The sequence below is a fragment of the Mirounga leonina genome, unplaced genomic scaffold (genome assembly GCF_011800145.1).
Source record: "Mirounga leonina isolate KUSES-001 unplaced genomic scaffold, KU_Mleo_1.0 Mir_91, whole genome shotgun sequence".
NCBI classification, from domain to species: Eukaryota; Metazoa; Chordata; class Mammalia; order Carnivora; family Phocidae; genus Mirounga; species Mirounga leonina.
In genome coordinates, this window is record NW_023270839.1 from 32,322,823 (window position 1) to 32,342,002 (window position 19,180).

At 35.7% G+C, this 19,180-nt stretch overlaps 1 protein-coding gene across 6 annotated transcripts in view; it reads left to right on the top strand.

Annotated features, from left to right (window-relative positions):
- The window catches only part of TCF12 (transcription factor 12), a 374,492-nt gene that overhangs the window by 163,937 nt on the left and 191,375 nt on the right, over positions 1–19,180 (top strand). Inside the window, exon 4 of one of the 6 annotated variants that reach the window (XM_034994349.1) lies at positions 273–334. The exons of the other annotated variants lie outside the window; for them this stretch is intronic. Coding sequence (XP_034850240.1) covers positions 287–334 — 48 coding nt within the window. The 5' untranslated portion in view covers positions 273–286. The remainder of the gene's footprint in view (positions 1–272; positions 335–19,180) is intronic. 6 annotated transcript variants of the gene reach the window in all.

A 19,180-nucleotide genomic window follows, 5' to 3' on the forward strand; every position in this document is an offset into this window, starting at 1 on the left:
GTTTCCCTTATAAATGGGAAAATCTAGTTGTGTGAATAAAAAAATAAATTTTTACTCATTGTCCTACACTGATAGCATTGATGGGTAATAAAGTTTAGTGTTACTTTATCTTCTTTAGAGTAGATATTTTCTCTAGATTGTTTATTGTTTGCTATTGTTTTTATTTTCAAAGGGGAAAATGGTGTAGGTTTTATAGCTACTACGAGTTCAAATGCAATAATTAGAAAGGACACACAAATTTTGAAATAGTATTTTATGCCTCTTGATCTCAGGTACAAAACACGAGATGAAGCAGTTAAATAGCAAAGCGAGACAGGAGGGACAGAGAATTAAAGTAAGTGTTTTCTATATATTGCATCTATGTTCCCATTAATCTCTGTTTTGTTATGTAACTGCTCCTTCTGAATGTTCTGAACGTGAAGAAAAACTATGGGTGAGAAAAGGGTGTATTTTAAAGTTAGGTTTAAATAGACCCATGAGGGAAAATGTTGTTTGTTACTCTTCTTGTATTCAAAACAGCACCTGCCTATAACTTGTAATCTTAGTTCTTGGATAAGGAAAAAATTGGGTTAGGATGATGTAAGCTCCTTTAAATCTCTTGCTACCAGATATTTAAAATGAAAGAAATCACACAGCTATCAGGTTGTCTACTTTTCCATTTTAAGCTAGGCAGACCTTCTACTTTTTTCAGTTTAGCCATTCTTCCAGGGACAGTATCCATTCAGATACTGTCACATAGCTTTTGGAACCAAGCTTTATGTCAGTTTGTCACCTCACTGTAAGTTTCACCTAACTTTGCATGCCTGTCATTATAGCATCTTTATCAGGACTTATCTTTACAGTTCTCTTTTTTAAATCTTCTTATTGTTTAGTCTTTAAATTAACAAGTGAAAGTCAAAACATATTACTGTTTGAATATCTCTTATGTCCCTTTTTGTAATTGTTGAGGTCTTATTTCTGGCAACTTTTTAATTATTTTCTATAGATTTACATATTTCTTATCCAAAAGAACAGAATGGAGGGTAGATTTGGGCTGAATACCTTTCTAGGTTCACTTAGCCTATTTTTGTTAATAGCAATAATCATAACTAGCATTTGTTATAATATCATTTAAAACCTTTCACCTGTTCCCTATTTTACGCTTCACACCAGCTTATCAAGAAGCCATTTTTAAAATCCTGTCCATTTTAGAAGTGAGGAAATTGAGGTTCAGAGAAGATGGATAACTTAACAGATACTAAACATCCAAGACTAGTAGCCAGGCAGTATGACTCTAAGTTACTCTCCCCTTCTACCATATCACTTGCCAACATGTAAAAGAGACCCCAAAACTGTTGTTATTCCTCCTTTTCTAGGACTTTAAAGGCAGACACTCCAGAAGTTGTACAATGATGGCACTGTCATTATTTCTTATAAAAATATTATTTACATTTTATACTTAAAAAAATATAAGCCATAGAATAAATTAGATAAGTTTACATCCTGGTTTCACCACTATATTTGACCTTGGAAAAGATAAGATACTTAATTTCTGAGCCTCAGATTTCTCATCTGCAAAGAGATTTATCTCGTAACAAGTGTGTGAGAATTAATACAGGAAGCTTTATAAAGCACAATATCTGGAATTTATTAAGTAGGTTATAAGTGTTCTTCCTCTTACATCTAGTCTCATGAAAAATTACAGATCCATTTTGATACAGAAGTACGTAGGAATTTTACAAGTCTCAGATGCTCCTTAGAGAAGCCGCTGTTTTGAATTCCTGGAGTATGTCCTGAACAAGATGAGGGACCTGTTGCAGTTTTTAAATGACCAACAAGAGGTTCTGTAGGTCAAGAAAAGTAAATTGTTCGTAAAATTGAAACTATTGGAAAAGTTTATTCCATTATAGATCTTGGGATTTAGAGATTATTGGGGAAAAAATTGGACAACCCAGATTTTTATAAATATAGATTCTTACTAATCTACATTCTTATGACAGGCTGTTCCTTAAATTTGTTTGAAAGGATATCTACCCCACAGGGTAGTTATGAGATCTAAATGAGCTTATGTATGTCAAAGGCTTAGCATGAGCAATTAATTTTAGTTCCTTTTGTGATGTACTTTTGTCATATATTCTAACATTTGTATTTTGAAAATAACAAGCTTGGAGTGTTTTTCCTTCAGTGTATTGAACTGATACTTAATCCTTTGTCCTATCAAATGAAATAATTATTTTAATGTGGTTTTATATCAGAATGTGCTTCTTTTTGCATGGAGCAGCCCGCTTCTTAGTGTTTAATATAAGAAGTTATTTAGTGATTAACAAGAAAGTATCAACTGTCCTGTAAGCAAATATGGTCTCCATATTGGTGATACCATTACATCTCATTGGGTTTATAGTTTTCTGAGTTCTTGCTCTTTAAATATTATTCTTGACTTCCCACTAACCTTACCTTACTCTCTTAGGTCACTTTATACTCACTTTCTTCCCAGTTTAGAATTCTGTAGTCTTCTCTTGGGCTTGTACTCTTTGTAGGCTGTTCACATGGAATCCTTTTTTCTCTCAGTTCTTTCATTCATGCAACATTTATTGAGATTCCATAATTTTCTGGTCTTTGGAATAGTTAAGCAAAATAAAATGATCAGTCCATACTATCTAGGCAAATAAGTGCTCATTCTCATGGGGAAAACAGATTATTATACTCTATAGTGATAAAAGTTATGATAATGATGGCCCAGGGAGAGTAGAAGCACAGAAATTGAAGCAATACTTGGTTATCAAACCTCTAGGGCACATCAATTGAAAATGGTAATCTGTTTATAATATAAAGAACAAAGGATTTAAGCCCGGAGACTTTCCCATTAGACAAGTGAACTTGATCAGATGTTACTTACTCTGGACATTAGTTCATAACATGTAAAACAAAAATTTTCTCCAAGATCATGGTTTTTCACACTGTGCTTAATAGGATATTAATAAATAATTTGTAAATACAGAGCTCCATAGTCTAATATATTTATATATTATTGAGTTAGACAAAATTAGACTTACTTGTTAGATTTCTCAGTTTTTAATATTCCACATGCTAATATGCAAGTTATAATTCCTTAAGAAAGGAATAGGATATACTTCTCAGTTTTTTCCCCACCCTGGAATCCTTCTGCATTACTTATGAATTGAGTTTGACTGCTAGTAATAGTCTCAAGAAATAGTTCATTAGATGACATACATTTAATCGTTAATTTAGATCTGTGATCCATTGTGAGTTCATTTTTGTATAAGGTGTGAAGTAAGGGTTGAAATTGATGGTTTGTTGTTTTTTTTTTTTTAAATAATGCTATCCAGCTTTGTTACCACCATTTGTTGAAAAGATGATCTTCCCCATTGAATTCTCTTGTTATCTCTGTTAAAAATCAATTTGACCATGTATGTGAGAGTCAATGTCTGAACTCTGTTTTGTTCTACTGATTTTTCAAAGCCTTTACAGCAATACCATAGCACCTTGATTACTGTACCTTTAAAATAAATCTTCAGGGGTGTCTAGTTGACTCGGTTGGGTGGCCGACTGTTGGTTTTGGCTCAGGTCATGATCTCAGGGTGGTGAGATCAAGTCCAGTGTCAGACTCCGTGCTCAGTGGTGGGGGAGGAGGGGTTTCCTGCTTAGGATTCTCTTTCCTTCTGTCTCTGCCCCCCACCAAGTGAATGAATAAATCTTTAAAAAAAAAAAAAAATCGGGCGCCTGGGTGGCTCAGATGGTTAAGCGTCTGCCTTCGGCTCAGGTCATGATCCCAGGGTCCTGGGATCGAGTCCCACATCGGGCTCTCTGCTCCTTGGGAGCCTGCTTCTCCCTCTGCCTCTCTCTCTCTCTTTCTCTCATGAATAAATAAATAAAAATCTTTAAAAAAAAAAAAATCTTCATATCAGGTAATGTAAGTCCTCCAACCTTGTTATTATGTTTCAGAATTGTTTTTGCAAATTCTAGGCACTTTGCATATAAATTGAAAAATTTTAAACCAGCATATCAGTTTTTAAAGATTTTATTTATTTGAGAAAGAGAGAGAGCATCAGTGGTGGGGGAACGGAGGGAGAGGGAGAGGGACAAGCAGAGAGCACTGAGCACAGAGCCTGATGAGGGCTCATCCCAGGACCTCGAGATCATGACCTGAGCTGAATTTAGACACTTAACTGACTGAGCCACCCAGGTGCCCCCAGTTTCTATAATTCTGAGATTTTGGTTGGGATTGTGTTGAATTTATAGATCATTTTAAGGGGAATTGATAACAGTGTGGAGTCTTCTGATCCACGAATGTGATGTATCTCGCTATTTAGTTCTTCTTTAATTTCTTTCAGTAATGTTTTGTAGTTTTCAGTGAACACATCTTGCACATCTTTTACTTAGTTTATCTCTTTCCTAATTTTTGATGCTAGTATAAATTTTTTATTTCAATTTCTGAGTCTTCATGTCTTATATAAGACTACAATACATTTTTGTATGTGGATCTTGTATCCTGCACCTTGCTAAACTCACTAGTTGTGGTAACTTTTTTGTACATGCTAGAAGGTTTTCTATTTGGATAGTACATCATCCATGAATAATGCGAGTAACTTTCTTTTCCAATCTGGATTTTTTTTCTTCTTATTGAATTGGTTATGATATCTTGTACAGTGTTAAATAGTAGTATTAAGAATGGTTAGCTTTGCCTTGTCCTTGATGTTGGGAAAACTGTGTTTCACCATTAAGCATGATGTTAATTATAAGTTTCATTGATGTGATTTATTAGATTGAGGACATTCCCTTCTATTCCTAATTGTTGAGAGTATCAAAAATGGATTTCTGGATTTTATGAAATGTTTTTTCCACATTTATTGAATTGGTCATATAATTTTTTAGTGTGTTACTCTAGGCATTATATTTGATTACTGTTTTAAATTTTAAACTAACTGCATTCCTGAGATAAATAGCACTGGGTTATTATATATTATCCTTTTTATATATTATTGAATTCAATTTGTTAAAATGTTAAGAATTTTTATATTTGAGTAATACTGATCTGTAGGATTTTTTTTTTCTTGTACTATGTCAGAATTTGGTATCATGCTAATATGGGCTTCAAAGAATGAGTCGAGAGGTATTACTCTTTAACTTCTTGAGGAATATGTGTAGAATTGGTATTATTTCCTCCTTAAATGTTCAGTAGAATTTATCAGTTAAGATATGTGTGCCTGAAGTTTCTTCTAGGGATGATTTTTAATTATAATTTCAGTTTTGTGAATAAAGGACTATTCAAGTTACTTATTTTTTCTTGAGTGAACTTTATTAGTTTGTGTATTTTAAGAAATATGTCCATTTGTCCATTTCATCTAAGTTGAATTTATTGGCATAAAGTTGTTCATAATATTTGTTATCTTTTAAATATTTGTGTGAATTATCTTTTGATTATATCAACGAAGTACCACAAATTTTGTTTCTTAAAATAATACACATTTATTGTCTGTCAGTTTCTGTTCATGAGGATTTGGGTGTAGCTTTGCTTGGTCCTCTGCTTCAGGGTCTCTTACAAGGTCGTAAGCAAGATACTGGTCAGAATCAGAGTACCATCTGAAAGACCTTTTGGAGAACAGTCTGCTTCCACGTTCATATGTGTTTGTCAGGATTCAGTTTTTTCATTTGTTGAACTGAAGGCCACAGTTCCCAGTGGCTATTGGCTGGAAACTGCCTTCTTCTGTATCTTGCTAGCCAGGCCTTTCCATCGTGGCAGCTTACTTCATCAAAGCCAGCAAGGGAAGAGGTCTTCTAGCAAGATAGAAGACACAGTATTATGGAGCCTAATCACAGAAATGACATCGTATCACTTTTGCCATATTCTTTTGGTTAGAAGCAAATTACTAGGCCCGCTCACACTCCAGGGGAATGGTTTATATAGGGGAATGGATACCAGAGATCATTGAGGGCCATTTTAGAGTCTGCCTAGCACAATATTTGTAGAATCTATAGTTACAGTCCCTAACTCATTCCTGATATTATTAGTGAATTGTTTCCTTTTTTTTTTTTTTCGGTATGGCTAGAGGCTTATCATTTTACTGATATTCTCAAAGAACTAGTTTTTTGTTTCATTGGTTTTCTCTGTTGTTTTTCTGTTTTCAGTATGCTTGACTTCTGTAACTCTTATTTTGAATTTAATTTGTTCTTTGTTTCCTAGGTTTGTTTTTTTTTTTAAGGTTTTATTTATTTGAGAGAGAGCAAGAGAAAGAGAGAGCATGAGCAGGGGGGAGGGGGAAAGGGAGAGGAAGAAGCGGATTCCCTGCTGATCAGGGAGCCCGATGCAGGACGCCATCCCAGGATCTTGGGTAATGACCTTAGCCAAAGGCAGACGCTTAACCATCTGAGACATCCAGGCACCCTGTTTTCTAGTTTCTTAAGGTGTAATTGAGGTCATTGATTAGAACTTTTCTAACAGGTGTTTTAGTGCTATAAATTTTCCTCTGACCATGGTATTACCTGCATCCTACAGTTTTTGCTATGTTGAGTTTTCATTTCATTCAGTTCAAAATACTTTATAATTTTCCTATTGATTTCTTCCTTGAATACTTACTTAGAAGTATATTGTTTGATTTTGAAATATTTGAGGATTCTCTGGTGATATTTTTATTATTGATATTTAATTTAATTCCATTATGGTCAAGAAATATGCTTTAGTCCTTTGTATAGGTCCATATTTCTAGCTGGTATTATTTTTCTTGTGATTAAAGAACTTCTTTTAACACTCTGATTGTGCAGGTCTGGTGCTGATGAGGTTTTTCATCTTCTGTGTGTCTGAAATATTCTTTATTTTTTTGCTGGGATAGAGTTCTAGGTGGAGATATCTCCCTCTTCCCTAGTCCCCGTCAGCAATCCTAAGATTCACTTTGTTTCCCCTCTCTCAGGGATCAGTATCCTGCACTGTCCACATCCGATGTCTCAAAACTGCTGTTTAGTTTTTTGATTGTTTCAAATGTGAGGGTTAATCTGGTCTCTGTTACTTTGTCCTGTCTGGAAGTGCTAATGGAAATGGAGTTTTTAGCTAGGCTGATCTGATAAGGGCCACGGATATGCTTTGAAAGTAGAAACCCTAGGAACAGCACATACCAGTGAATGGAGAAACGAAGCCTGCACAATCAGCTTTTTCTGCACAAGACTGAAAGTACTGGCTTATTCCAGAAATCCTTGGAATTTTGATACCCTGTTCGCTATTGTGTAATTGCTTTCCTTACTACCAACTCCCCAAGTAATTGTCTACTGATATTTTATAATCAGAAGACAAAAATCTGTTCTTTAATATAGTAGTATTAAATAACTGCCACCAACTAGCTGTGTGATGTTAGGCATGCCCCTTGACTTCCCTGAATCTTTTTTCCTTTCTGTTGAAATGAGGCCTCTGTTTTAAATAAATAATCTTCAACCAGGGTTTCCAGATTCTGACAGTAGTGGTAATCAGGGTTCATAATTTATTTTAAAATATAGTAAATAGTCTATTCCAGCCATTTACGTAATATGTTCCAGGGACCTCTCTGTGTCTCTGAGACCCTTTTAGAGTGTTTGCTAGGTTAAAACTATTTTCATACTACTAAAACATTTTTTGCCATTTCAGTCTTGTTCTTTCCTGAGTGTACTCTGAAGTTTGCAAATGCTACATGATATATGATAATGTTTTTGCTCTGAGTTCCTTGTGTTTTTAATTTTTCAGGTTTACTTTCTAATGTGGTAAATATCACTGGATATGTTCCACATAAAAGCTCCTTGGGGTTCTCAATATTTTTTAAGACAATATATTTTTTTAAAGATTTTATTTATTTGACAGAGAGAGACACAGTGAGAGAGGGAACACAAGCAGGGGGAGTGGGAGAGGGAGAAGCAGTCTTCCCGTGGAGTAGGGAACCTGAAGCAGGGCTCGATCCCAGGATCCTGGGATCATGAGCTGAGCGGAAGGCAGACATAAGACAAAATATGTTTTAAGACAAAATATTTTTATATAACAAGTCCCGAGACCAAAGGGATTCTGAGACCTTGAAAATGGCTTGCTTAATGGAAATTATTCTCTATTTAAATGTGTACTCTGTTGTCAGATTTCTCGGTGCTGGAAATGAAAAAATCAGTGACTAACATTAAGTCATCTGTTGTCATAGTTCCCAACTTTAAATCAGTTCTCTACCATTCTCTGACTTTGAGAAAGTTAAATTCTCTTAGACAAAATTTCCTCAGTTTTGAGATGGGGAAAATGCAGTTATCTATAGATAGTGGTGCATAGAAGGCACTCAATAAAATGTAACTGTGATGATTATGATGCCACCAGAGGTGTGTGCTTGTGGACATTTTTGTTTTCTAGTTATCAGCATGTTTCATTATGCTTTAGGGCATTTTTAGTAAATCTTAATGCTATTTCTTCTGCCTGCCTGAGAGTGCTTGTTCTGCTTTGATGTTCTCATTTGAAGTTGAGCTGATATATTACCATCTTCCAAACTATTCTTACTCAACTCAAGAAGTTTAACTTGGAAGTTGGCACACTGGCTTGGGCATCATTTAAAATTTCATTGGTTATGCTATCTTGTCCATTAGAATAATAGGGAGTCTAAGAATACTGATCAAACCTTTGGAAACTGTAATGGGACACACCTCAGACTCAGAACTCATGCAGAAGTTACTCAGTTTATTGAAATCTTTTTAGGTATTGTTTCTTTTTTCTAAGCTATGAGCTCCTTGACGTCAAAGACCGTTTTATTCATTCTTGTATCCAAGCACCTAGCATAGTGCCTGATCAATTATTTGGCAGTAATACTGATGTATACATATGCATTGTCACACTTCCATATGCATGGTTTAATCTCTTTAATTTTATGAGTAGATTAAAATGATATGAAAGGTAAAAGGGGTAGGTTATAGGGAAGAGGAGAATAAGAAGGAAGTCAAGAGCTGGAAAGACAAAAAAAGATCCCTCTCACAGAAGTGTCCATAAACACACTTGAATGCATCTAAGTTAGAGATTGATAGTACACATTGAAGACATAAGAACTCAAAGCAGGGGCGCCTGGGTGGCTCAGTTGGTTAAGCGACTGCCTTCGGCTCAGGTCATGATCCTGGAGTCCCGGGATCGAGTCCCGCATCGGGCTCCCTGCTCCACGGGAAGCCTGCTTCTCCCTCTGACCCTTCCCCTCTTTCATGTGCTCTCTCTCTCTCTCTTTCATTCTCGCTCTCTCAAATAAAATCTTAAAAAAAAAAAACTCAAAGCAGAGGGGCACCTGGGTGGCTCAGATGGTTAAACGTCTGCCTCCAGCTGAGGTCATGATCCCAGGGTCCTGGGATGAGCCCTGCATCCAGCTCCTGGCTCAGCAGGGAGCCTGCTTCTGCCTCTCCCCCTGCTCATGCTCTTTCTCTCTGTATCTCTCTGTCTCAAACGAATAAATAAAATCTTAAAAAAAAAAAAAAAAAGAACTCAAAGCAGAGAGCAGGAAAAAAAAGAGAAAGTCAATTATTGCTCTAAATGAAATTGTGACATTTGATCAAGTAGATGATAATTCAGTTTGTGCCACTGTTAGTCTTAATATTTAAGTGGCACATCTTCCAGTCTTTCTTAGGAGGTATATTTAAAAAGACTGGTAATAGGGAGGGAAAAATGAAGGGGGGGGGACATCGGAAGGGGAGACGAACCATGAGAGACTATGGACCGTGAGAAACAAACTGAGGGTTCTAGAGGGGAGGGGGTTGGGGGATGGGTTTGCCTGGTGATGGGTATTAAAGAGGTCACGTATTGAGTGGAGCACTGAGTGTTATACACAAACAATGAATCATGGAACACTACATCAAAAACTAATGATGTAATGTATGGTGACTAACATAACATAATAAAATAAAATTTAATAAATAAATAAATAATAAAAAGACTGGTAATACTGTGAACTACTGTTGATTATCAAAGGGATCCTGGTCTCCTGTTTCTCTAAGTATCTGAATATTTTGTATTGTGTACAAATGTAATTAATCTTATATTTTTGTAAGTATCTGAAAATACAGTAAAACAGTATCAATTTGGATGCATGTCTGAAATACAGTATTTTACTTTTAAAGAGGTAACTATCTCACTATTTTTACTTTTAATTATGTGTATTGGCCAGAAGTATTCTAATAAAGTAATGCCACTTAAACTTGCCTTGCCAATTTTATTTAATTGGATAAATAGAATATACACACACATCAGAGTAGAGTTTTCCTCTGATAATGGATCAGATAGCTATTTCTGTGGTTGTTTACTAAATAAAGTTGCTGGTTTGTGTTTTAATATATTTTATGAAGAATACTATGTTTGTACAATAGAATAGCCATGGAATGAGATGCTTCACCTGAGAAGCATTCAAAAATCCATACTAACAGAACAATAGATTGTATTTATCATGCTTATTACTCTAGGGTGCATGGTTTTTTAGTTGAGTAGAAGAAGGGTATAACTATTTTTATTGCATGAATTTTATTCTTGAATTCACTTAATTTGGTTATTTAAATACATGTGTGATATGAGTGAACTAAGATATCTGGACCCACAAGAGTCGGGCTTTTAGTGATTTTAAAAAGTTGGTTTGTCCATATGGAAATCTAGAATGTGTTCCTCAAACTGGTAAATGAGTACTCCCCCAGGGGTCATTCCTCAGCAGTATGTTAGAGTTGCTCAGAGGCCTTTCTGGTTAGGCAACTGATGGAGAAGGAGATAGCTTCACATACTGATAAGCTGCCAAACATGCAAAAATAAGTGATGGATCTTTTGCTAAAAAAGGGCCATGAAAATGGGAAGGGTAATGTATTTAGAGTTTAATTCCTTTGATGTTCTTAACAATAAAGGCTAACATAAAAAAGCTTTAAATACATCTTTGAAATATTAACATATTGATGGGAATCTGATTCTAAAGCTGCAGATGTGGTTATTTATAAATACAATTTTTAAAAGTACTTTCTTAAACTAAAAAAATTAGAAGCTTTCTCAAAAATATTTTAAATGCTTTGTCAAATTTAAAAATTCTGAAAGTTGAAAATGAGGAATGTACAAAATCAAGAAAAACTTGATGAACTCTGACCTACTCATTTTTTTTTTTTTTTAAGATTTTTTATTTATTTATTTGACAGAGACACAGCGAGAGACGGAACACAAGCAGGGGGAGTGGGAGAGGGAGAAGCAGACTTCCTGCCGAGCAGGGAGCCCGATGCGGGGCTCAATCCCAGGACCCCGGGATCATGACCTGAGCCGAAGGCAGACACTTAATGACTGAGCCACCCAGGCGCCCCTGACCTACTCATTTAATATAGAAGTTTGAGCTAGGAGGACCATGTTTAGTTTTCAGAAGCCCATTTATCCTTAAAAAGTCATCTCTAAAAGTTATGGGTTTTGTATCAGATAAATTCACTCAGAGTAGTTGCACCTACCTCTCTTATTTGATGGTGATGCTTTTTCTATTTTTCAAAGGAAGTCCTGAAAAAAGAAGAAAGGAAGTCCTAACTTTTCAGCTGCTGAGAACTCTCCAAGAGAAAGTTCAGGAATCAGGGGCACTGTCTTCCTTTGGTATTAGGTAGAAGTAGAGTTTTCTTTCTTTGTCTGTTCTTTCTTGGAATATCTGTATGGCACCTGTGGTCCTTTAGCTAGGTGACTACCAGGGGTTCCAGAGATCTAGGAACTGAAGAAGGGATAATGGGTCTTTCTCTTGTCTGGGTAACTTCAGTGCTGCAAAAACAAGTCACCAGTTTCCAAAGGAAGATTAGGTGCTTCCTCTGACTCTGTTTCTCTGGGTAGGCCTCAGGTTGAAGTTGGATTTAAGGCTCAGACCCTAAAGATTCTTATCCTTGTAGGAACAGTTTGTTTTTGTTTGTTTTTTAATTTTCAGTGTCATTCAGATGCTCCCTTTTGTTAAATGGAATAGAGTTACATAGCCTTTCTCTAGACTTTTCCCTCGCATTTCATTGCAATGAATATTAATTATTAATTATAATTGCCATGTCATTATCATTCTGCAGGAACTATCTCAGCATCACAGAAGGTTGCTGCAGTTTATTCCCATCTTGGACAAGGGGAATATTCTTCAGGAGGAATGAATGAATGTACTTGATATCTACTTACCATAGGAAATTTTTCCATTTCCCATTTTGTTTGCTTTTTTTTTCCCATCAGAATCCAGGGGTTCAAAAAGTTCTCAAAAGCTCTTATGACTACCTCCACTATTTCAAATACCACTTGCCAAATTGGGGGTTTAAAAAAATTTTTTTGATTGTTTTGTTGTTGTTGCATTTTCCTGGCTTAATTCCTTTTCACCTGTGAATTACTGTTTCAACAAATATACTCCTCATTTTATGTCTCTAGCCTGTCATTGAGCCATTTAATTCACAATAATTCTAGGGAGGAACAGTTAATACCAGAGAGGCAGCATTGCATGGTGGGCTCTAGAATCAGATTGCTTGGGTTCAGACTCATCCTGCTACTTACTGTTGGATATCATTTGAATTATGTAAATTCTCTGCACTCATTTTCTTATGTATGTAATGGGAGTAACAGTTCATGGGGTTGTGAGGATTCATGATGTTGTAAGGATTAAGGGAGTAGAGCCCTTAACTCATATTCTTGCAAATAGTATCAAATGTATGCTGATGCTATTATTGTTAGCACAGAAAACCTTAAATTATATAATTGAGAGAAGACTTCATGTGCATTCCTAGAAGGAATCCCTGATCTTTCATCTATGGTTTATTTACTTTTACCTTCAGGGAACTAAATCAAGGCCACGGATTTACCACCCATATGAGCCAGTTATCAAAGGAACATTCTATTATTGTTATACTTTTAATTTGGGCTTACCCTTAAAGATGAGTGGCTTTATTCATAGGAGCTGGAAGAGGCAGTATAAATGGCTGGATCATGGTCATTATCACCCTGGCTGACAAGAGAATCCAAAAGTATTGTTCTATCAATATTACCAGGATACACATTACTGTTTTCATCATGAACTGTGAACTGTTATGCCTGTGGGGTCAGGATCTAACAATAAGCATCAGTCAACACTCTTGCCAAGTGGCTATAGCAGCCTGTATAACACTGAGCATCAAGACCAGATACTGGCAACAAACTAAAAATATTACTGTATTTCTGTCAAATTTTGCTTGATCAACACCCGGAGTAATGGCTGCAATTTTATTTATAGAACATTAATGAAACTAAGGAGCCTAGAGAAGATTAACTCATTTAACAAATGTGGTCTTGAATATTTATTATGGCAAATGACTACCTTTTAACCCAGGTCAGACTATTTTAGATAAGAAAAAACTACATAAGGGTTAAATGAACTGATAAGGAAATGTACTTGTGATTGCTTTGCTTTTTACCATCTGGAAAGTGCATCACAAGTTACATAAAACTTGTAAGTGGGCTTTGGAAGCTTTCTTTCATAAGTTGGGGCTGTCTGTATAGCTCAGAAACATTCTGATTCAGTATGAAATATGAGACTTTTTTCTTAAATGATAGTATATTTCTGTCCTACAGAACAGTTTGGCAGTGTCTAGTAACTTTGAAGGTGTGCATACTCTACAACCTAGAATTCTACTCCTAGAGAGAATTTCACATAAATTCTCATGTTTATGCAAGGAGACATATTACTGAAGTGTTTATAGCAGCCTTTTTGTAATAGGAGAAAATGGGAAGTGAGTTAAAAGTCATTGAAAGGGGAATGGATAAATTGTGTTATGTTTATAAATAGAATATTATATAGTAGTGACATGTATGCCAGTGTTATATTTTTTCAACATATGTCAATCTTACATATTGAATGTTAAGCGAGTAAAGAAAAAAAGATACTATTTAGATAACATTTTAAAACATGCAGAATGGTGCTATATTAGGGAGTATACATATGCAATAGAAGTATTAAGTAATGCATGAAAGCAATAAAAAGACAAATTTAGGATATTGTTTACTTCAGAGGGGAATTTGAGAGAATTCCATAGGGTTTTAAGCTATATTGGCAATGTTTTATTTGTTGAATAGTGGATACATAGCTATTTATTACATACATTTTTATATGTGTAAACTAGTTTAGAAACATTTAAAAATTGGAAAAAATGTCAAAATGGTACTGACTTTGTGAATCTTTTTTTTTCCTACTTAGTTGATGCTATTTCTGTGTAATTACCAATTTTCTATCTTGAAAGTATGGTACTTAAATCATGTCAGAGGAAAAACTGAAAAACCGTATATTTTTTTGAAAGCAATAGATGGTTTTCATAGAAATTTTAGAAAATATAGACAAGTAAAATTTAAAACCCTTAATACTTACAATTTCTAGTCTTTCCTTATAAATTTTATAGAGGTTAAATATTATTATTCTGTATACTAATTGATTTTTGCTTTTATTTTTCTCACCTAACATAAAATAAATATTCAACAAAATTTAACATATGGAACTGGTGTTTTAAAATTATTTAAAAATATGTTAAAAAAAGAAAAAATAAAAATACGTTATTGTACTGAATGCAAGAACATTGTTTTGCTCATTGATAGGTATCCTTTCTTCTTGGAATTAGTTATCACTTCTTAATGCAAGGGTTATTGTGACTATGTTATTTGTTCCTAGGTTTGATTTATTTGAATTGATCTCACAAATAGTAAATATTTGAAATTTTTAAAAAGATTTTATTTATTTGAGAGAGAGAGAGAGATCATGAGCAGGGCGAGGGGTAGAGAGTGAAGCAGGCTCCCCGCTGAGCAGGAAGCCTGATGCCAGCTCAATCCAAGGAACCTGGGACCATGACCTGAGCAGAAGGCAGATGCTTAACTGACTGAGCCACAGAGGTGCCCCAAATATTTAAAAATATTTATTGAACACTTATTTTATGCTTCATCTTAATCTGTTGACAACAGTAGTAGAAGATAAAAGCTTTTAAAATATGTAAAATCTGAGACTGTTTTTGCAGTGGAGTGCCATTTTAACTCTTTTATCTAATTTTCCCTGGTTGCATATAGTATGTGAAAGGGACAGTGGAAGAATCCGTTTAAGAAGGTGCGCTCTTTAGAACTTAATGAGGTGCTAGTGGTAGTAGAAGAAGAAATAATAGGGACTAATATTATTTTACCATGTATCAGGCTCCATGATATACGATTTATGAGATAATATAGACTAGTTCTTCCCAGACTTTAATTTGCATATGAATACCCTGCAGGTTTTTTTTTAAATGTAGATTCTGATTCTCTAGGTCTTAGATGTACTCAGAGGTTCTGCATTTCAGCTATCTCCCAGAATTTGCCAGTACTGCTATTCTGAGGCCCATATTTTTTGTAACAAGGATATAGACTAGTGATTCTCAAACCATCTATGCAGGACTACCTTTTAAAAAAATGCTATCTAATATATCATAGGCTAATACTTTTTGAAAATGCAAAAAGGATATGTAGAAAGAAAAGTGGGAGAAATTATATATTTAATGTGAATGTAATCTTTTTTCTTTTTTAATTGAAATATAATTGATATGTTAGTTTCAAGTATACAACATAATGATTAGATGTATGTATATTACAAAACAATCATCCCATTAAGTCTAGTTAACCACACAGTTATAAATTATTTTTCTTCTTATGAGAACTTTTAAGATCTCCTCTTAGCAACTTTCAGATGTACATTACAGTATTATTAACCATAGTCACAGTACTGTATACTACATCCCCAGGGCTTATTTATTTTATAATATGAAGATTGTACTTTTTGATCACCTTCACCCAATTTTCCCATATTCTAGTCTCTGTCTCTGGCAACCACCAATCTGTTCTCTGTAATTATGAACTTGAGTTTTGTTTTGTTTTAAGATTACACATCATTGAGATTATACAGTATTTGTCTTTCTCTGTTTGACTTACTTTACTTAGCATAATGCCCTCGTCTTTCTATGTTGTTGCAAATGGCAAATTTTCCTTCCTTTTTGCAACTAAATAATACTCCATTGTGTGTGTGTGTGTGTGTGCACTCTCCTATTTCTTTATTTTTCCATTAGTGGACACAGGTTGCTTCCATGTCTTGGCTATTGTAAATAAAGCTGCAGTGAATGTAGGGGGTACATATCTCTTTTCAAATTAGTGTTTTTGTTCTCTTCAAATAAATACCCAGAAGTGGAGTTGCTGGATCATATGGTATTTCTATTTATAATTTTTTGAGGAAACTCCATACTATTTCCATAGTGGTGTGCCATTTCACATTCCCACCACGAGTGCATGAGGTTTACCTTTTCTCCACATCCTTGCTTGCACTTGTTTTGTTTTGTTTTTTTAATTATATTAATCACCACACATTACATCATTAGTTTTTGATGTAGTGTTCTATGATTCATTGTTTGTGTATAACACCCAGTGCTCCATGCAGTATGTGCCCTCTTTAATACCCATCACCAGGCTAACCCATCCCCCCACCCCCCTCCCCTCTAGAACCCTCAGTTTGTTTCTCAGAGTCCATAGTCTCTCATGGTTCGTCTCCCCCTCTGATTTCCCCCCTTCATTTTTCCCTTTCTGCTATCTTCTTCCTTTTTTTTTTTTTTTTTTAACATATAATGTATTATTTGTTTCAGAGGCACAGGTCTGTGATTCAACAGTCTTACACAATTCACAGCGCTCACCATAGCAATGTCTATCACCAGCCACCCCATCCCTCCCACCCCTCACCACTCCAGCAACCCTCAGTTTGTTTCCCGAGATTAAGAATTCCTCATATCAGTGAGATCATATGATACATGTCTTTCTCTGATTGACTTATTTCGCTCATCATAATACCCTCCAGTTCCATCCATGTCATTGCAAATGGCAAGATTTCATTCCTTTTGATGGCTGCAAAATACTCCATTGTATGTATGCATATATATATACACATACACACACACATCACTTCTAGTTCCATCCACGTTGTTGCAAATGGCAAGATTTTGGTTTTTTTGATGGCTGCATAATATTACATTGTGTGTGTGTGTGTCTGTGTGTGTATACCACATCTTTATCCATTCATCTGTTGATGGATATCTTGGCTCTTTCCATAGTTTGGCTATTGTGGACATTGCTGCTATAAACATTGGGGTGCATGTACCCCTTTGGATTCCTACATTTGTATTTTTGGGGTAAATACCCAATAGTGCAATTGCTGGGTCATATGGCAGCTCTATTTTCAACTTTTTGAGGAACCTCCATACTGTTTTGCAGAGTGGCTGCACCAGCTTGCATTTCCCACCAGCAGCGTAGGAGGGTTCCCCTTTCTCTGCATCCCCACCAGTATCTGTCGTTTCCTGTGTTAATTTTAGCCATTCTGACTGGTGTGAGGTGGTATCTCATTGTGGTTTTGATTTGGATTTTCCTGATGCTGAGCAATGTTGAGCACGTTTTCATGTGTCTGTTGGCCATTTGGATGTCTTCTTTGGAAAAATGTCTGTTCGTGTCTTTTGCCCATTTCTTGGTCTTCTGCCCATTTCTTGATTGGATCATTTGTTCTTTGGGTGTTGAGTTTGGTAAGTTCTTTATAGATTTTTGGATACTAGCCCTTTATCTGATATGTCATTTGCAAGTATCTTCTCCCATTCTGTCGGTTGTCTTTTGGTTTTGTTGACTGTTTCTTTTGCTGTGCAAAAGCTTTTCATATTGATGAAGTCCCAATAGTTCATTTTTGCCCTTGCTTCCCTTGCCTTTGGCGATGTGTCTAGGAAGAAGTTGCTGCGGCTGAGGTCGAAGAGGTTGCTGCCTGTGTTCTCCTTTAGGATTTTGATGGACTCCTGTCTCACATTGAGGTCTTTCAACCATTTTGAGTCTATTTTTGTGTGTGGTGTAAGGAAATGGTCCAGTTTCATTCTTCTGCATGTGGCTGTCCAATTTTCCCAACACCATTTGTTGAAGAGACTGTTTTCCATTGGACATTCTTTCCTGCTTTGTCAAAGATTAGTTGACCATAGAGTTGAGGGTCCATTTCTGAGCTCTCTGTTCTATTCCATTGATCTATGTGTCTGTTTTTGTGCCAGTACCATACTGTCTTGATGATTACAACTTTGTAATAGAGCTTGAAGTCCGGAATTGTGATGCCACCAGCTTTGCTTTTCTTTTTCAACATTCCTCTGGCTGTTCGGGGTCTTTTCTGGTTCCATACAAATTTTAGGATTATTTGTTCCATTTCTTTGAAAAAAGTGGATGGTATTTTGATAGGGATTGCATTGAATGTGTAGATTGCTCTAGGGAGCATTGACATCTTGCACTTGTTATTTCTGGTCTTTCTGATCATAGCCATTTTGAAGGTATGAGGTGATACCCTATTACAGTTTTGATTTGCATTTCCCTGTTTGGTGTTTTTGAACACCGTTTCATGTAGCTACTGGCCATTTGTATGTCTGCTTTGGAAAAATGCGTATTCAGATCCTTTGCCCATCTTTTAATCAGACTTAATGGGGATTTTTTGCTATTGATTGGTATGAGCTTTTGTTTTCATGGTTTTTTTAATTTATTTATTTGAGAGAGAGAGGGAGTAAGTGAGAGAAGGAGCACAGGCAGGAGGAGGGGCAGAGGGAGAGTGAGAAGCAGACTTCCTGCTGAGCAGGGAGCCCGATGGGGCTCGATCCCAGGACTCCCAGGATCATGACCTGAGCCAAAGGCAGACGCTTAACCGACTGAGCCTCCCAGGTGCCCCTTTTCTCGTTTTTTATTGAAAATAGTTGACATACAACGTTACATTAGTTTCATTCAGGTATGCAACATAGTGATTTGACAAGTTTATATGTTATGCTGTGCTCACAAGGGTAACTACCATCTGTCACAATAGAGCAGTTATATGAGTTCTTTATATATTTTGGGTATTAACCCCTTAGCAGATATATGATTTGCAGGTATTTTCTTATATCCCATATGTTGCTTTTTCATTTTGTAGATGGTTTCTTTTGCTGTGCAAAAGCTTTTTAGTTTGTTGTACCTTACTTTTGCTTTCTCTTGCCTTTGCTTTTGGTGTTAAACCCCCAAAAAATCATCACCAAGAATGATGTCAAGAAGGTTACCTGTTTATGTTTTCTCCTAAGAGTTCGGTAGTTTTAGGTCTTAGGTTCTTTAATCTATTTTGATTTAATTTTCTAATCTTTTTTCTTACTTGCTTTTTTTTCCCCCCCTAGAGGGAATGCGAGTGGGTGGGGAGGGGCAGAG